The sequence below is a fragment of the Corapipo altera genome, unplaced genomic scaffold (assembly GCF_003945725.1).
Source record: "Corapipo altera isolate COAL_440 unplaced genomic scaffold, ASM394572v1 61411, whole genome shotgun sequence".
NCBI classification, from domain to species: Eukaryota; Metazoa; Chordata; class Aves; order Passeriformes; family Pipridae; genus Corapipo; species Corapipo altera.
Genome location: NW_020884875.1, coordinates 14,342,226 through 14,361,249, shown reverse-complemented (window position 1 = coordinate 14,361,249; position 19,024 = coordinate 14,342,226). Strand labels below are relative to the sequence as shown.

Here is a 19,024-nt window from a genome sequence, read left to right as displayed (position 1 = left end):
AACTGGACTAATAACATTGTTTGACTTTCAGTAGTCTAATACATGATTAGTGCCAGGCTTGAAGTAAATAAACATGCTACCCACAGCATATAGGGTGTGATTCAGGCCTTAGGCAAATCGTTTACTGTGAAACATAGCTGATTTAACAGATACCATGAGATTAACATCAGGCATAGAGCTTTAAAATTTGCATTGTAAAATTATGAGAAAGTAGAAAATAAATGCAAAAATATAAATGCTAGTGTTAAAGAAACTAAATTACAATTTTTTTTTTATTTCAAAATGAACCTCAGGGAGTCCTGTGTTTAACCTGGCTCCTATTCTTTACTGATCACATATTAAAATGAATCCCAACAATTTAAGCATTCAATTCTGAACATACTTCAAAACCCATCTTCAGATCTTGTCAGACTTTTAAGAGATGTGTATTTCAAAAATAACTTCCCCCCATCCCTTTAATACATTTTTAAAGTGAGCTGTAATCTGTGCACAGATGCTTTCAGCTTTTGTCACATCGACCTGTGAGTGCCAAGCGGGGCCTTTTGTAGGAGAGGTGGGGTACACTGCAGAGACCACCGTGCATGTGGCTGGGACACAACGGGAATGTGCTCAGTGCCAGGCAACCAGTGGGTAACCACGCTGGCAGCAACCACCAGGTCACCTCAAGTCTTCTCCTTAAAACACCAACAGCACTAAAAAGTTAAAGAAAATGCCGACACCCTCCTAATTGCAGACAGTAGAGCAGAGTTGCTCTACTATTCTGATTACTCACAGTATAATCTTATTTACAATTGTGGAAGCAGTGAGGGGAAGCAAATACTTTTACAGCATGCAAAGCAAGTTCACTGGCTTTGCACCGGTATAGCATCACAAGTCTGGTATTTTTCCAATTTTCAATTCTTTTTGTGTTCTCAGTACTGCAGGCTACCAATATGTCACAAGCAGAAAGCAGCTCTAACACTTGCATGTCTGATCTACTTCAACAGGTTTGGAAGAAACGAAATGTTATTTATTAGCGCCTATTTAGCTCTGCAACAATTACCCTTCAAAACCCGAAGGAGAACAACGTAATTGAAACTACATGCCTTCTTCCCTGAAGAAACCTCCAACAGCCTCAGGCAAGAGCTAATACAGATGTAGTACAAGGCATTAAAAGAGTGTTGGATGCTGTAGCTAGCAATTATCCTGGTATTTAAACAAATCTATCGCTCATCAGGAAAGCATTTAGTGCAGTAGTCAGAGCGAGACAGGCTGACACGGAGCACGGCTACTTAACTGTCCCCTCCAGCGATTACACTTTCTCAACCTGAGAGTCATGTCAAATTAAACAACTACACATTGACTTTTCACTTCTGTAAACATTAAGGTATGATTGACAATTCCTGGATGCTGCAAGACAGTCATTATAATCACACAACAAACAGTTAGCTCATTTGTGGTGTTGTTTTTCCCCCCTATTCTGAGCCATTTCCCGACGGAGTATTTTTACAGTGCTCTACAGAAAACATTTTCTACGACTCTTTGCAGGGTCACTATAATAAAATGCCACCACGACACCTTTGTACGTGTGTGAGAAAACAACGTATAACTAAGTCATTTAACTTGGCATACAAGACACTTTATTTTTTCCTCTTAGCTTCAGCCCACACTTACCCATTTAATTCAAATTTGGAGATGTCTGGATAGCAACAACTGGATGCCAACACTGCACTAAATACTGTTAATTTGGCATCTGGAGTATTTTTCCCAATTCCTGCCGTAACTCGTGGAAATCTTTTTCGGTTTATGTACAGCAGACACTGCAAGAAAGAGTCAGCTGCCAGAATGGGAAATTGAATTACAAGCTCTACAAAAGTGTTCTGAGTACATATTCATAAAGACCTCAAGCTTCCTAAGGCTATTACAGTGTCCCTCTAGCAAGGCACTGCTCACTAATATCTGACGACTGCAGCTTAGTAAAGTTACTAGAAATCGAGCAGATACATAAAGCAGTCAAGGTTGTGAAGAAATACAACCCTTTGATTTTATATGCAGCATTCTGGTGCCTGAAACTGCTATGTTATAAGTGACAGTTTTACTATCTACCCCTCTAATTCAAGCCACAAAAGTAACATAAAATATGCCTTAACTTTCCCCTCTCAAAATAAAAGAAGTAAAAGAAATTTCATAAATAATGCTAAACACTTTTACCACCATCGTTGTCACCTTATCCTCTGCCCTCCATCCTCCCTAAGAAACCTCACTGGATCCTTTAAAGCCTCTGGTAAAGAAGCAAGTGAGATTACTACTGTATCATTAAGCTAATTATGAACACAAGTAACACTAGAATGCTATTGGTAGGCCTGGAAGCCTCTGTGTTTACATGATCAGTGAATCTGAAGCTTTACCTTCATACTGGCTGCAGCAGACTGAAAGGTAAACTTCATAGTGTCATTTTTTAAGAAAAAATGTAATAAATTAACTAAATAAAATCAATACTAATAAACACATTTGTGAAAACTGTTCTGAACTAGAAAAGTATGATTTCACCGCAGGATTAGCACTTCCAGCAAAAACGAGCGTAGGAACTGAAAATAACTGAGGAGGACAAATGAAGTATACTTGCTGGTAGTAACAAGTGCAGTCCCACTCTTTTTTCCACTTCTGAACTATATTTAATACCTGAGCACTGGTCTTAGAAGTCTAAAATTAAATATAACAGTATTTCAAATATTATCTCTCTCCCTCTGGTTTAAAAATCAGGCAATAATAAAACAAAAATACTTCAGTGAAGATTCCAGAAAATGCCAGCTCCGTTTCAAACACAGAAGATAAAGCAGTCACAACCATGAAGACTGTGAAATATAACTTAATTCCCAGGTTTTGCAGTACAGCACTGAAATAAAAACATCTCAAGAAGCACTTAAAAACTTTGCTGGTCTATCTTCAATATTTTCTGTCTTTTTAAATCAGTTATCCATCACCAAAGTACCAAACTTTCACTGAAGCAAGTTACTGTCCTTGTCTGTATGCCAACCAACACAGTGTGCTTTCCACTTTATGTAGCTATTACTGTTTAACTCCAGGGATATTTCTCAGACTACCAGATCCCAAAGGCAGCAGATTTATCTCTGAAGACTCAAGTCCCATTTACTCATACACAAAATGTCTTGGTTATATTTTGCACTGACTTTCTACTTATGTAACTGGACAAAGGCACCTATTATTTTATCTTATTCTCAATGACCTCGTGTCCACACTGCAGTTGAAAGGACTAACATAAGCAGGGAGAACATCTGCAATCCCAGCACACAGCCAGATGTACAGTAAGTTTTGTAGTTTCTGTATTTTAAAGTTTCTACCTAAGTTTCCCTCAAAGCTTCATCTCCCAAGCTCTAGGAGACATTCATACACAAAACCCCACCAAACCAAACCCCAGCAATGGGTTTTAGCTCTGTTTCAGTGGCTTACCAGCCAGCTGCATCACCTCTACATCTCAGCAGCAACCTCCTCCATAAGAGCTGCTCCTGCAGTGCTTTGCCTTGCCATTATTGTCTGCCCCGTGGGGTGCACCTGTACAACCCCATTCCCCCAATGGCAGGACACCAACTGTATGTAACACACTCACCTTACAGGTCCTCAGACCTCAGAAATTTAATGTTAGCCTCTGCTACAGCAACCCTACAAAAAAACCCTATTAACCTAAAGCAAAAATCCATTAGGAAAATTCCCACTCTACTTCTAGCCAGGGACCATAAAACTATGATATTCAAAGAACTGTATTTTTCAACAGTTTTTAAATAAAAGGCTACTTTGCTGAAGAGATAATGCTAAAATGCAGCACTTCAACAAAATACTGAAATACATATTAGGAAACAGCATAAATATAAGACAGAGTCCAGCCAGAAAAATCTGTATTTGAACGTATGCAGTCTTCATACGCAAAATGTGCCCATAGCATATGTGTATCCCTATATCCATGTATATCAATATAGGCATCCACACACAAGTGCAGGTATGTGTAGATTATATATATTATATATATAAAGCTAACTTTCAGTCCTCAGAAAACAAAAGCTATCCCCATATAACAGCCAAATTCCTACATAACTCAATTTCGACATCTCATCTGGTGTGAACTGCACTCATTCCTAGTGTAAACCCCAGCGCGCTCTGCAATGATATACTGTAATGTCACATCGCAATCTGGATTTACTATAAAGGGCTGCTGACGAGTTTCAGAGCAGTAAACATTGCTGCGAGGTGTATTTCACACTGAGCTGGTTTTTATGAAGAACACTTCACCGCCCAGCCACGGCACCCAGATGATGAATGGTGAAAGATGCATGACAAGCTTCATCATTGTTTGTAAATCTTAACTGTTCCTGCTCACTAACTCTGCAGGCAATTTTCAAAGACAGCGGCCGACAGAAGGACAGCACAGCTTTCCTGAAGGTTATTCAACTTGTACTTGGCCTAAGATATGCCTGCGAGGAGCACTGGAAATAAACTCATCAGTTACACTGAAGCATAGAATTAAAAACATTTGATGGGCAGGCACACTAATGGTTGCTAAATTAAGAAAGCCCATCAAGTAGCTGTCAAAGACTGAAACAGTTAATACTTTATGCATTCTAGGATTGCCAAGGGACTTTTGCTGGCTTCTGCAGGACTTTTGCACTTTTACATTATACCTCTGATAGCCCATCAAAGCCCAAACTCCCCCTGCCAATCTTGAAAGGTGGGAACCAGGCCAGACACAGAAACTCTGCGCAAGCCCAGGGAGAGGTTGGAGGCTCGAGGCATGGCCCGTGACAGTAACCATGGATATAATAACTCATAACTTCTTGGAGTGTGGGGGCTTCCCTCCTTCACCCTCAAGAGATCAAGGCCACCACTTCAACTGACAGACATGAAAGCTGTAACTACCAAGTTTCATTGCTGGACCCCATGGGCGGTGACTACATACATCTGTCCACTCTCAGCTTTTCTTTCCCTTACTCTCCCTTAGCTAGCCTTATCCTGTCTTTCCTTTCTCTCCCTTATGCATTTTCCCCCCAGGGGTTATCCCTATGATAGATAATACAGATGACAACACCCAAAATGCTAACATACCTGTTCAAACAAAATTGTTAAAATAAACCCTACCTATATATGTTTTCAGACACTGATTATTCAGTGTCGTTTCACTCTAATCCACCCCAAGGGAATTATTGATAAGAACCTGGGTTACCCCCCTCCCCTTTTTTCTGGGGTGGGTCGTAACAGTAACCCTGGTGTCTGTCCCCTACCCTGCTCTGCAGGGTTACATACATCATGTGCAAGCAATGTAATCTGGTATTATTTACACATGCAATATAAATATGTATATCTATAAAACAGGGAGAATGAACGATGGTCTGTCTACTCCCACATGATGATTCCCTGTTATCCTGTGCAGTTACACACAGTGCTCCAACATCCCTCAGCAACTTTGCCCACTGCTTGTAGGAAGGCTACTTCTTTTCTATTCTGTGAAGAAATTTACTCTTGAGACAGGGGAAAGGAAAGGAAAAGAAAGGAAATTACTCATGGCATGCAAGCACAGCCGTGGGAAGAGATGTACCTTTATTTGTTTTCCCTGAGATCATTCTGGTGTGTGAGCAGCATCACGGACTCATGCAACAACCTCATGCCAATAGTCACAATTCGGCTCATCACCTCCCTGCAAGAGGCAAGGCCAGTCTACATCGTTCTCCAGTACAGAGCCCTGGTAACTGTGACTTCTTCCTTTTCTTTAGGGATCAGTAGCTAATGCTTCCTTTGCCAGAGTTTCTCACAATCTGCAGAAACTTTACAAGCAGCAGAAACTGCAGAAGAACTAGCTCAGCTGGAGATTCTCACGTGAGTTGCAAAGCTAGCATGAACTGCAAGGTGTTCAACATAGCAAAAAATTATAGCTGAATATGGAGTGAGTATTCTCTTCTCTGAACCAGCTAAGTTATGAGGATGGAACTGCACATTAAAGCAAGAGGTGAGCCATAACAGTTTGTTACAATTACAAATCATGCCTGGGTAAGCACAGTTATCACTACCATCCTGACAAGATGTATTCTTTTATCACTTTATGATAAAGTCTGATAAATGATTTTTATCAACTTCTGCTTGCAGTGGGAAAAATTCTGTATCCAGAGGTAATAAAATCAGAGCGTCAAAGCCACATCAGGTGTAAAGGACACAGGTCAACCGACAGCATGTATTTTTTCAGAGAAGTACCAAAAGTCCTTTAAAGTGTGAGGACAAATCCCACATAGCCTCATCAGCTATAGCAACATCCACCATACTGCACAAAGAGCAACTCAAACATGCAGAAAGTTAAGTCCAGAGGTGCAGTGGGTATAAACCACTGGTCTTTCACATGTGGCTCTGAAAGGCTTCTAACTGCAAGAGAGACTGAGGAGAAACCGCCCTCTATTAGAGAATGTAAAGCAAAAGAGGGAAGGTGCCCAGGGAAAGCTAACAGAGCCATTATGTATTCCAGGATGGCACCCTGGCCAGGTGCTTAGCGAGAGTGATGCCCAGAGTGGGACCCAGCACTGTCATAAGTGCTGTGCAATGTGCTATCCAGTATCAGCTCTCCTAGTGCCTGCTCACTGCTGCACCCTCCAAGAGGGCCAGCAGGGGCGAAGAGTGTGCGGCAAAACCGTTCATTTTCAGACTGGGATTGATGGGCCACCACGAACTTCTTTTCATAGGAGGAAACTCAAGAAAGTAGAGATTCTGGCAGTAGGTATAAACGTATTGCTTCGGATCTGCACCTGCACTGGCTCATTGTACTGCTGATTTGAGTTTCTTCAGACTAGACCGATTTTCCTTAAACCCTTGTTTTACCAACTTGAAGCCTAGAACTCTTAACAAAATGCAAGCTTGAATTTTAAAAACTCTGCATCCTTTCATCCACACAAAGTACTACAAAATTAATAAATACATCCCATGAAAAAAACTGCTTTCTTTTACTGCTTATCAACTGCCCTGTCCAACCCTGTTCTGGGTGGATGTTATTTGCTGGTGAGGGTAAATGGGGTGCCACTGGCATCTGCTGAGGGTTCAGGCTGTCCAACTCTCTCTTGCTAGGGTGCTGACAAATGAAAGCATTCACACACAGTTTCCACATGAGCTTAAAATTCCTCCTAGACCATGCTACAGCCTCAGTCCAGAAATATCTGCATTCCTACAAAACCAGGTGAAAAGCCATCAAAAATACAGTTTGTTTTACTGCTCCTGCAGCAGGACTAAAATTTTCCCCCAGATCAAACAGTAAGGGCTTTACAGCCATCCTGGCATGAATCAGCAGAACTCATGAAACAAACCTGTAATTCTGCAATTGTCCAATGCGAAGTTGCTCTGTGTGCTTTTGAGTGAGCATAACATAAAGAACTGCATTTAGAAAACAAACTACTAAAACAAGCCTTTTAATCAGGAAAAGAACTGAATTAGCATGTCATGGCTGGGCTTCGCGAACGAAGATTTGGGAAGGGCTCTACCCACGTTTGTTGCAAGTGCATTGGTGACTAAAAAGGCCAATACGAGACACACACGTCCGGTTGCAAAAGGCACAGCAGAAAGACTCCTTAGGTAGTATATTCTGCAAGGCACAATTCTTTCTGTGTTGTCTTTTCTCCTCGAGAGTGATCCTGTGTGCTTTCTCAAAGGCATCAGCAGCGTTATAGATGGTGTGTCTCCAGACCTCCTGATTGGAGGTAGACCAGTTATGTTGATCAATCTGGCCAAGGCTGAGATGTTGTTTCAGGGAGTCCTTGTATCTTATCTTTGGGGCCCCTCTCTTGCAGCAGCCGGTGGCAAGTTCACCATGGGCTGAGAATTGTGTGCTGTGTGCCACCGGGCTCCGGGGGACCCCGGAAGCCCCCCGCGTGCCGCTGAATTAGCATGTAAACAAACGCTTAAATTACTTTGTTTCCAGGAATTCCCTTCAGAACTTATGGAGTTATTTTAATATTGCTCAAATCTTCACTAGTCCAACCTCAGCTGGAACATGGATCAGTAATTTATGAAAAGGCTTTAATATAAGGAAAAATTAGTTACCAGAGCCTATACTGAATATGCCTCACATTCTCAAATCAATTTTGACAGCTGCTGTTACAGCTAATGAAATGATCAAGTCTGATTAATACTGTCATGAATCACAGTTAGCAACTTGCTTAGTTTAGAAGATAAAAAAATGTCTATGCCCAACAACTGTCTGTCCAGCTAAGCCCAAAATTCAAATTTTTATGGAAGATGACATGTTAAAAAGTAATTTCCCTGAAGAGATCTACAAAACATCACAATGCACATGCACAACCTGCAATGTAAACCAAGGCCTGCAGAAGTGTGGTATGAAATCTGCTCACCATCCTTGTAATGAGTGCCAAAGGGAAGCCACATGCAGCACAGCCACTGGAGACTGTAAGTAGCAGCAATGAGAATGCACAAAACAAGACAAACAGTTGCGAAAAGATCAAGTGACCCACTTAACTACCTGCTCAAAATCTGAAGATGTACATGATTACCCCTTCCTTTCTTGTCTTATTTCAAAATTTAGCCCATCCACTTTGGCTCTGCTCCAATGCTGAGCCTTGTATCCACTCCCACTAAACAGAGAGAGGGAAAAACAGCCCCTTTCTGCAGCCTGGCTGCAAAGGGGGGAAAAGAAGAAGAGGGCCTTGCTGTTCTTCAGGGTAATTTCTTAACTATATCAAACCAGCCTGCTTAGCTGAAGTGCCCTCTATGTATCTTGAATGCTTGCTGAAAGCAGTTCAGGTTCAAGGACATGGTATCAAGATACTTTTTGCATACCTGGACTACTTGACCTCTCTAATCCTATAGCAAGGTGCCACCTGTGGCTCTGAAGTTGTTACTCTTGTCTGGCATGGCATTTCAAGGGCCCATGTTCATGCAAAAATACTATACATAGGAAAACTCAAAAAAGGGGCACAACTTTGGTGCACAGAAATCTAGCTAGAAAGAAACATCTGATCTCTTGTGCATATTTCTGGGGCACATGGCATTCTTTCCATTCCAGCAATGCTTCTGCCAAAGTGAAACTTTTTGTCTTAAGCAGGGAGACTGCTTCCAGCATGCCCTTTCTTGTGAAACCACTGGAAGAAGCTCTTTACAGAGCTGCTCCAGTTTGGTGAGGTTTCTCCAATGGCTCAGTACTGTTGTATATACAGCATCCAAGCACAGAGGCAAGAATGTCTCTTTAAATGCAAATCCAGGAAAAGTCTGTGTCACTTTCATTACCACAACTGTAAAACTAGGGATACCTGCTATTTGAATTCTAGAAAGGACTATGAAAAACTGGTTTAGTGCTGGAAGCTATTACGCTGACCAAAAAAACCTATTACTAGAAAAGTTGTTCATAAAATGGTGTTTGCTTATTTACACAAAACTGTTGAGGTTTCCTGTATCAAAATACCAGCTTTTCTTACTTGTGTTAGGGAGGAGTTTCAGACTCCAGCTTAATGTTCAAGCTGCAAATGCAGCACTGCTCTAGCACTTCATTACTTGTGTTTCCAACTACTGTGACACTTGAACAGGAAAATAAAAATTCAAATCCATCCACCAGCTAGAGCAAAATTTTAAATGCAAGACATCTCATTCACCATGGCCACAGACATGAGGAGTAATTATCTCAGCATTTCACATAATGATGACATAGGCTTTACTCCATGCTATCTTTAAGACAAGATAACTACTCTAAAATCTAAAGTGTCTGTAGATGCAATGATGTTTATCCTTTGCATCCTTCTATTTGAATGTTAAATTTTTCTGCCACTCTCCCTAACCTGGAAAACACTTTAATATAGATAAGGAAATACTGAACTTTTACACAGTGGAAACAGGATCCAGAGCCACGCATCCACTCCTGATCCAAGCATGCACTTCCTTGCTCTCTCAAAGCAAGGCCTTGTGCAGGTTATTTCACACATATAAGTGCCGGAGAGGATGACTGAAAATCAGTGGAAGGTGCTATCCAATTCTGGGCAGTGAGCCAATCCTAAAAAGCTCCATGAGCAAATGAACAAACGAACAAAAGAAACCAAACAACTGTCCCAGAGAAATCAATGGGAATAAGGCACTTAGCTTTTGGAGATGAAATACCCTCTTGTGAACCACTTTTAATTTCCCCACTTCTCAACTTATCTTCCAAAAGAAACACGTTTTATAGTATAATCTGCATGCACAAGGTTTGACAACAACTTCTCATACATATTTTCCTCCCATTGCTCTTGCAGAAAAAAGGAGAGAGAAATATTTTGCACTACTGAGTACAAAATTCCCCTCCAACCTACAAATTACTATTTAAAACTTATAACTAGGTGACCTAAGGTTGTCCTCTGAAACATCCGTTTGCCATTTGTCACTGGTTTATCAACTTTTTCTCCCCATTTTTTCCAGTTTCTGCTGACAGAACAGCAGCTGTGCTTAGTTGGAAGCAAAACCATTTTACTTAGAAACACTTCAAACTGCAAGGCTGACTGATGGTGTTTTGCCATTCAGAAAATGTCAGCCCATTACTACATGCAAGACACTGTAACATGCTATGACCCCTGGTACAAGAGTCAGAAGTTTCCTGAGATCTTTGTATCATTGATAAAAACAAAGACAGTGTAAATGAGTGATCTGGTAATTCATCTCTCCTCCATTTCATTATAACTGGTCTAAGCAGGCAGTTAACTTAGCAGTAAAAAATTAATGAAATGCTCTGACTGAAATACTAAGATATGAACTGGCAAAGCCAGTTTGCTTTGTTGCATTCAATTGCAGCTGAAGTGTGGGTAATAGGTTGTATGTGTTGTAAGACCATTCCCATGTTTTGAAAATGTGGTTGCAAAATCAGTTTTTTATTTTGACCTGCAGCTCCTCTGAGAGCAGTGTTATCCTCCTGCAAAATTTCTGGGTTAACGATACTTAAGTCTTCATGGAGATCTTAAAAAAAGTAGTTATAGGCTTGCAGCAGGAGTTTAGGTGAAGTTTTACAGTCTACATTATATAGCAAGTTAGATTAGATGATACTAAAATGTTCCCTACTGGATCTAAAATCCATCAACATGTATTTTTAGAAAGAAAGTAAGTCTCTGAGCATGGATACCACTTCAAACATACAAAAGGAACGAGTAAAATACTATTTATTTATTTAAAACATGTAACAGAGTTTTCCTCTAACCCTGCAGAAACACATCACTGGGATTCATAACAAAAGAGGCATTAGACAGAGAGCTCAGCCCAACAATCAACAGAGACACTTAAGAATGTATCTTCTGTATGAGACAGCACTTGCAGCATAGACAATCAGTACTTTGGGAGAATGATCCACTCTCTTTAATACATAGGATCCACTGCTCACACAGCCTGCTGGCTGATTCAGCACTCATACAGATAACTATTAATACACAGGCAAAAACCCTCTAACTCTCTGAGGACTGTGAAAAGCACCAGAAGAAAAATGTCATGGGAGCGTAAATCAAAGACTAACAGCCTGAGTATATTATTTTGTTTGTAGAAGGAAAAAGTAAAAACAGCCATCTCCTCCGGGAACACGCATAAGGAAAAGGAAGACGCTTCTAAGAAGCCTGTTAAATGGTTATGATCATGCTCATGGGTTCAAGTTTCTTCCAAAAACACTGGTGCCTTTTTCACCCACCAGCTCCCTGCTATGGAAAAACACTTCTTCAGAGTCTGGAAAATGCTGTTTGATCTCAGTAAATTACATCTCACTGCTTGTCGGTTTCTGATTGATGGTGTAACTTAGGGAACAATATCTGTGTGTGGAATAGTGTCTGGAGAAGCAGTCAGGGATTATTGAAAATACAGTATTTATGCAGTTTAAAAATCAGTGGCACATTGCGTACAACTTTTTTCTAGAGTGATGAAAAATTACTGAAGTGCATTTGGGAACAAAGGGTGTAAGGTCTTTTGTCTATTTGTAAGAACACTCGACTGGTAAGACTTCTTAGTGAGTTAGTAGTGATGGATGAGAGAAAAAGTGTCAACTGCAGTTGAGCATAAAACCAGCTGCTTCTCCAACCAATGGGCAGAAAGGAAGACGTCACTGTTCAACAGTGGTTAGAGAAGAGGGAATAAAATAAAGTTGAACAAAAGAGAAGGAAAATGAACCAAGGATCACTGATTTCTCTAAGCCATTTAAAACTACTGGAGAAGGAGGAAAAACCTAAGGTTTCATCACACTATGTGTTGTTTCTTCATTTATCTGATATGTCACAGTTAGCTGGAAAACTTTCAGAAAACAGCCACTATGAAAGAACAGCCACCTTCTCAGCATAAGTAATTCTGGAGTTACTGAAGTCAAGGGCTCAGTGCTGACTTACTCAAGCCACAGGTTTGACTTCACACACACTTCACCTTCCAAAATCTCATTTGAATCCTTAAGGTCCTGTCATGACACAACCAACATATTTTTCACAACACAAACAAAATAGACACCAAGACTTCAGCCCCAGAAAGACCATGACTGAAAACAATTATGGAACCTACACAAGATACATCCTTCCCCCAGACAGAAAGAGCAAAAGACTAGTTTAAATGTAGAAAAGCAGCAGAGAAGCAAATGAAGATGGATGACGTTGCAAACGGTTTGACTGTGAAAAAAACCAAAAACTTGGCAGGTATGAAGTAAATGAAAAGAAATACTTCCTGCAGACCATACAAAATTAAACTGCCAAATACACCAATTGCTACAGACAAATGAACTGTGAAAAGCTTATTGTCCTGGTTCCGGCCCAGGTAAGCAGGAGTGGGTGTGGCCAAGATCCTAATGTTATTCAATACCCTCTGACATCATTGTTGGGGGCTGCAGCAGAGGGACACACTCACTTCCAAGGAGAAAGGATGTTCCTTTGTGATAGGGGGAAAGTGTGGCAGGCGTAGGGTCTGTCTGCCATTGTTTTTCATTGTCCCAGGCTTGGTGAGCATTTTGCATGTAAATCACTCTCTCTTTGAGAACTTTTGTTATTAGTATTGTTGCTGTTACTATTTTCTTATCTCATTGTTCACTGTTCTTATCTCAACCCATGATCTTTGCCTTTTGTGCCTCCAATTGGAGGGGTGCAGGAGGGGAAGCAGCAGCTGTAGTTTTGCCAGGAGTACTGAAGTGGAGAATACCAGAGCAGCCTTAACTGTCACCCAGCATGGGGCATGAAGGGCTGAGATAACAACAGATCTGCCCAGAGCGGGATGTTCTGTCTGTTCATGTGGGTGTGATAACCCTGTATATATTTTCCTGTGTGCTTCTTGTAGGGATCTTTTTCAGAGCAGGGAGAGGAATCAGGATTGCTCTGTTGATGTACTGTGTGATATCAGTTTTGGTGTGGTAACACCAAGGGCAATGAGGGTTATTTGGGATTGTATTCAATGCCGCTCTCCTGCCCTGGCCTTGGGTGCTACTTCTGGCAACTCATTAACAATGGTAACCAGCCTGTTAGGGGAAGAGGGGAGGATGATTTTTGCCAACCTTTCACCCCTTTTCCTCCTTCAGTCCTGTTACAACAGCTTTTGAGAATTTTTAATTTCCTTTGGATGTTAAGGAAAGCATGGTTTTGTTGCTCGGTCTGCCAAGTCTCCTCAGTGGAGTCTATACCATGTTTAGAGTCAAGAAAGAGATTTCTACTAAGGTAATTCAGAGATCTGCCCCAAGAGTCAATAAGTCATGAGTGGCACGGAATGTGGGAGAAAATAGGCCAGTTTGGGGGGAAATTCTCTGCTCCAATGGTCTGGAAGTTCACCCCTGAACAACAACAGGACTCTTAAAGTGACAGAATATTTGCAAGGAAATGCTGGGGCAACTCCAGAGAGCAGCAATTTATTCCAGCTTGCTGGGCCCTGGCTACTATTTGTAGTCACTAGACAGCACCCACAGAGGGAAGAGGAGGAAAGCAGACCAACAGGTACTGTATATACTCAAACTGCTGCTGAGCCAGAGGAACAACTTATGCCAGTAGCAGTCGCTCCTATACAGAATAAGAAGTCCAAGGTAAGAAGCAGGGCCCTTGTAACAGGAGGAAGAGGCAGGGCTAAAGATAATCACCAGCTCCCTATCCCTGGGTGAGCTGCAAGATATGCAAAAAGATTTCAGTTGCCAGTCAGGTGAGGCGCTGGTGACCTGGCTGCCCCAATGCTGGGATATTGCAGCCCACAATATGACACTAGATGGTAGTGAAGCCAAGAAACTGGGATCTCTGTCCTCGCATGTTGGCACTGACAAGGGGATTGGGAAGAGGACAAGAGTCTCTCAGCCTCTGGAGGTGACTCCTGTCAAGCAGGAGGGAAGGTATTCTCTCAAGAATGGTCGAATAGTGCACCCAAGCAGGTGGAAGACCATGAAGAAAGGTATCCAGTACCTGAGAGAATCAGCTGTGCTGGAGGTAATCTATATGGATTCAAATAATGAGCAGTCCCCTGTAAATCCAGATGAGATCCACTGTCCACAATCCATGTGGTGGAAGTTTGTACGAAGCGTGCCATCATCGTATGCCAACTCACTGACATCACCGGCAGTGACTCAATGAAAGAAGAACAAACAGTGCTCCAGTGACTATCCAGCTCTGGCCATATGGAGATCTTTCCTCCTCCCTACCAACCTGCACCTCAGCTGTGGAAAGACTGTCCAAGACTGTGGACAGATTTGAAAGATTTGTACAAACTAGAGAGGAAATATCCCATGCCCCATCAGTATGGACTGCTATTGGGAACAAGCACCCCCCTGTTTGAGAGAGTGGGTACACACCACAAGGTAACCTGTGTTTTTATCTGCATGACCAAGGAGAGGACATGAGGAAGTGGGATGGAAAACCCACCTCTGTCCTAGAGATGGGTACGTGAGTTGAGAGGAAGAACAACCACTGCAGGAAATTCCTCAAGGATAAATACGGCTCCAGTTTCCAGTGGGCAAGTCCTCTAACAGAATAAAAGGGCTGATGTTACTTCTGATCCTCATGAAGGGACTTCCCAGTCATATTTACAAGAAGTGAGCAACAAGTACTATGACCAGAACTAAATGAGCTTTGCCTCCAGCCAGGTAGAGGAAGTGACAGTTGGATCTATTGGACTGTGTGGAGCTGATGGCCTGGAACATCAGACCCACAAGAGTATAAGGCTGGACATCAGCACACAATGTACCCTGATGCCATCAAGATGCAGGGGCAGAATCCATCTCTGTTTCAGGGGTGACATGGGAATCTCCACAGCTGACTGTACTGGAGGCTGAAGTGAGCCTGACTAAGCTGGTTTACTCCAGTAGAGACATGTTAACACCTATGTATACACTCTGCCTGCTACTGGAGTAAGGGAACAAGGAAGTGAGAGAAACACTGTCAAAACCACAGGGTAAATTCATCAGCACTTTCCTGGAAATTCCTGCAGATTATAACAATCCTTAGGAGAGCCTGAAACACAATATGGAAAGAAAGATTTATCTGCAGTAGTTTTAAATTAACCAATGCAGTGTGATTAAGTTTGGAAAAAAATAGAAGCAAGTCTACAAATGGCTTTGTTATCTGGCTGACATGCAGAAATAGTTCTCACATATGGTTCAGATAGAAAAGGACAGCAAAGGCTCAGTGGAAGATCTGTGCAAAAAATCACAGACAGTATTTCCGAGAAGAGAAGAAAGGTAATTCTGTGGCTGGGGCGAAGATAATTATTTGCTCCTGTGAGAAAGCAAGGTGGTAAACACCAAAGACAGCACCTCAAGTGAGTCTATGTACAACTTAAGAGACATACACAGATGCAGACGTGCAATTAACTGGACTCCTGAACCACAAAACTTCTGAAGTATAAGCTTGCACTGCTGTACACTAACAGCCTTACTTAGCCACCACAATACAGGCCTTCCAGAAACAGTCACTGTCTTTTAAATGCCTACTTTCTGATGCTTAGCTTCCTTCCCAGAACCAACTCACATTTCCTGGGTGCCTGCCCAAGGCAAGCCAGTTCCAGGCTTTGTGAGGCATTGGATTATTGTATTTATTATTGGCTCAGACCAGTTCAAGTGTATCTCTGTGAGGGAAGGGACAGATTGAATTTCATGAAGGTGAGGTGAATCCCTGTTCTACACCCCAGCCCCTCTGGGCCTTCTTGGGCAGCCTCAGATCAGCTGTCAGTCATTGGCACACCGGAGCACTCTCCCACACCACAGCCTAGAGCCCTTAATCCAGCCCCAGACTGGCTGGTACACTGGATGTCCCACCTGGGGGGGGTGGCCACAGTGGGCCAGAGCAGACAGAACCAACACCATCCGGCCATTGCGTGGTCATGGCCCTGACATCTTCTCGACTCCTCGTAGTTGGATCTACACTGGATCTGGGGTGCTAGCTATAATTCTCTCCTTTCTTTCTCTCTCTTTCTTTACTTCTTCTCTTCATCTCCTTTATTGGTATTTGGACAACTTACAGCTGGGTTGGATTTTGCTAAGTTATATGGGTTAGCATGTGCTAAGTCAATGCTTTGTGGAATGCTTCTTTTTGTTGAATGTTGCTCTTTAAAGAGTTGCCAAGTTCCCTTATTTTCTAAAGTTTGCCCATAAAAGTGTGTCATTTGACCTCCTGAGAAACATGTGCAGTGTCTTCTCCCGTGCGCTCTCTAAGGGCCTTAAAAGAACTGAAGACTCCTTCTAATAGATCCAGTGAGTAGACTTTTGGAGCCTTGTACATTTTTTAAGTAAAACCCCTACAATGAGCTTGTACCTCAAACCTGGGGTCTCACAGGCGCCCCTGTGGGTGCACTTACCTCTTGCTTTTGACTCCGAGGAGGAGGGGATGTCCTCAGAGGTCAGGATTTGGGGAAGGCACATGGGAGCGCCAACCCCCTGTCCCAAGTAGGAAGCAGGTGGGTAGTAGGAACACATGCGGTACTGGGAGCTGACAGTGTGGTGTCTCTCCATGCCCTTCACCTGTTGAGAGAGAGAAATACAACAGCAGCCTGTGAAAGCCAAGCCCCAGCAGCACAGGGGCACCACACTGACCCACAAGCATGTGGCTTTGAAGGAGGTCGCAGTGGGTGGATGGTAAGTAAAATCCTGACATGCTGGCCTTGGGCTTTTGCTTTGGTGCATTCACAGTGTGCCCATACTGATCAGCTACAGGGGAGCTGGCATGGTATGGGATGTGACCTATCAACAGCAGCACACCCATGATTGTTTAATGTTACCACAGATGAAGCTGCACACAAGCATGTACCCTTCACCACAAGCAGGTCCCCTGCTTACAGCACAGACAACAAGTGTTCCAGACCCCTTCAACTGCATGCACCTGGCCAGTGTCAGAGGTGAAGTGCCCATCCAGGTCCTACACCTCTCCAGAGACTAACCCATCTCAGCCTGGTAGTAACTGTTCTGCCAGAGACCCAAAGGGTGGCGGCTAAGGAGGACAGTCCTACTGACTGTCTCACGCAGGACATGCTCCATGGCATCTGAGCAGTGACACAGGCAGACAAACATGCTATTTTTGTTACAACACTGGGAGATGGGAAAAATATTTTCCTGAGTTACCCAGAGAAAGCAATCTGTGGATAGACTACATGGGAAGACAGTAGTGGAGCCACAGATGGGCACCAGCCAGCAGGTCTGCCATGTCCACCAGACAACCCCTTCTCCCTCCTGCAGAGCACAGCAAATTGGTAACACTCACAAATCAAAGTTTATCTTACTCCAATGCCCTGAAATCATCCAAACTGATCGAGAATAGTAATGCTTTTTTTGTGTTTTATGGAAAAACTACCAACTAGTATTATTTGTTGCAAAGCCCTACAATGCAACATGGCCTTGGTACTCCAAAAAATGCAGCCAAAGACTTCATAAGGTTAACATTTTCAACAGTAAAGCTCTCTGTAAGTATGCTGGGCAGTGAATAATTGTAAGATAGAAAGCTTCTTGGCAGAGACAAAATATCGCAGTTTTGTACCAGGTGTAACGGTATCAGTGTCAATAATAATGCACGTCCAGCTACGCCATTACACAGTGTCTTTGCAAGCAGACATGCTTGTCAAGCCTCTCCAGTCACCTCTCACCTCGGCTGGAGGAGCTCTGCCTACTCACTATGGCTCCTTCAGGTCCTAGCCAGCTGTGCCTGGAGCCCTGCTCCTCAGCTCTTCCCAGGCTGCAAAGCTCAGACAGGGAGCAGCAGAGGCAGGGTGTGAGCCTGCTGTCCCAGATGGCTGCTCCATGCCAGCAGACCTCCAGGGGCTGGTCCTGGCAGTAGGAGCCACCAGCACCTCCCAGAATGGAGTTATCTCTTGTTTTCCAGGGATCCCCTTAATAATTCCATATTAATTTTCATATGCCTAGCTGGAAATGGCTCAAGTCACAGAAATGCTGCTAGTGGTCTCTGAGGCAGAGGGCAACAGCCAGCTTTCCGTGTGGAGGCAGGTTTGCAGTGAGTTTAAGTACTGAGAGACAGAGAGAGATAGAGAGAGAGAGAGAAGGAGGGAAAGAGAGAGACAGGGAGGGAAAGAGAGAGAAAGACAGAGAGAGAATGGTGGCTGTTCACAAGAAGCAAAGTGCACCTCTGCCTGTCTTCTGACAGCAGCACAGTTGCACATACTTACACATGTACTGAGGAATCAGCAGGACTTGCTTTTAATTTGTGAAAGTTAAGAGTTCTTCTATTACAAACAAAAGCAATGCTTAAGATTTTTATTTTTCTACCTCTGGATGCAGAAAAAGTTAAACGTGCACTGAAGTTTCATCCATAATAAACAGTAAATTGCTCTTAAAAAATTTAACATGTCATGCTGAGGAAACTTGAACTTGAACCACTGATATCCCCTCTCCTCTTCCAACAAAAGGCACTCTTCAGAAACTTCAGAAAAAGACACCCTCAACAAAACTCAGGCCACCTTTGCCCTGAAATTATGAATTAGCAACACAAACTGCCCAAAAGCACAGTCCAAAGGGCATTTTGAACCTGCACATCTGCAAAGCTCAAAAGCTCTAGAAATACTGGAGAAAAAAAGCTAGCAAACTCCTCCCTGCCTGCTGTATTGCACATAC

The 19,024-nt window shown here is 42.7% G+C and overlaps 1 protein-coding gene across 2 annotated transcripts in view; it reads right to left on the bottom strand.

The window, feature by feature from the left end:
* DMRT1 (doublesex and mab-3 related transcription factor 1) overlaps positions 1 to 19,024 on the bottom strand; it is a 63,276-nt gene that overhangs the window by 10,671 nt on the left and 33,581 nt on the right. For both annotated transcript variants that reach the window (XM_027635202.1, XM_027635203.1), the window contains exon 4: positions 16,765 to 16,927. In XM_027635202.1, coding sequence (XP_027491003.1) covers positions 16,765 to 16,927 — 163 coding nt within the window. The remainder of the gene's footprint in view (positions 1 to 16,764; positions 16,928 to 19,024) is intronic.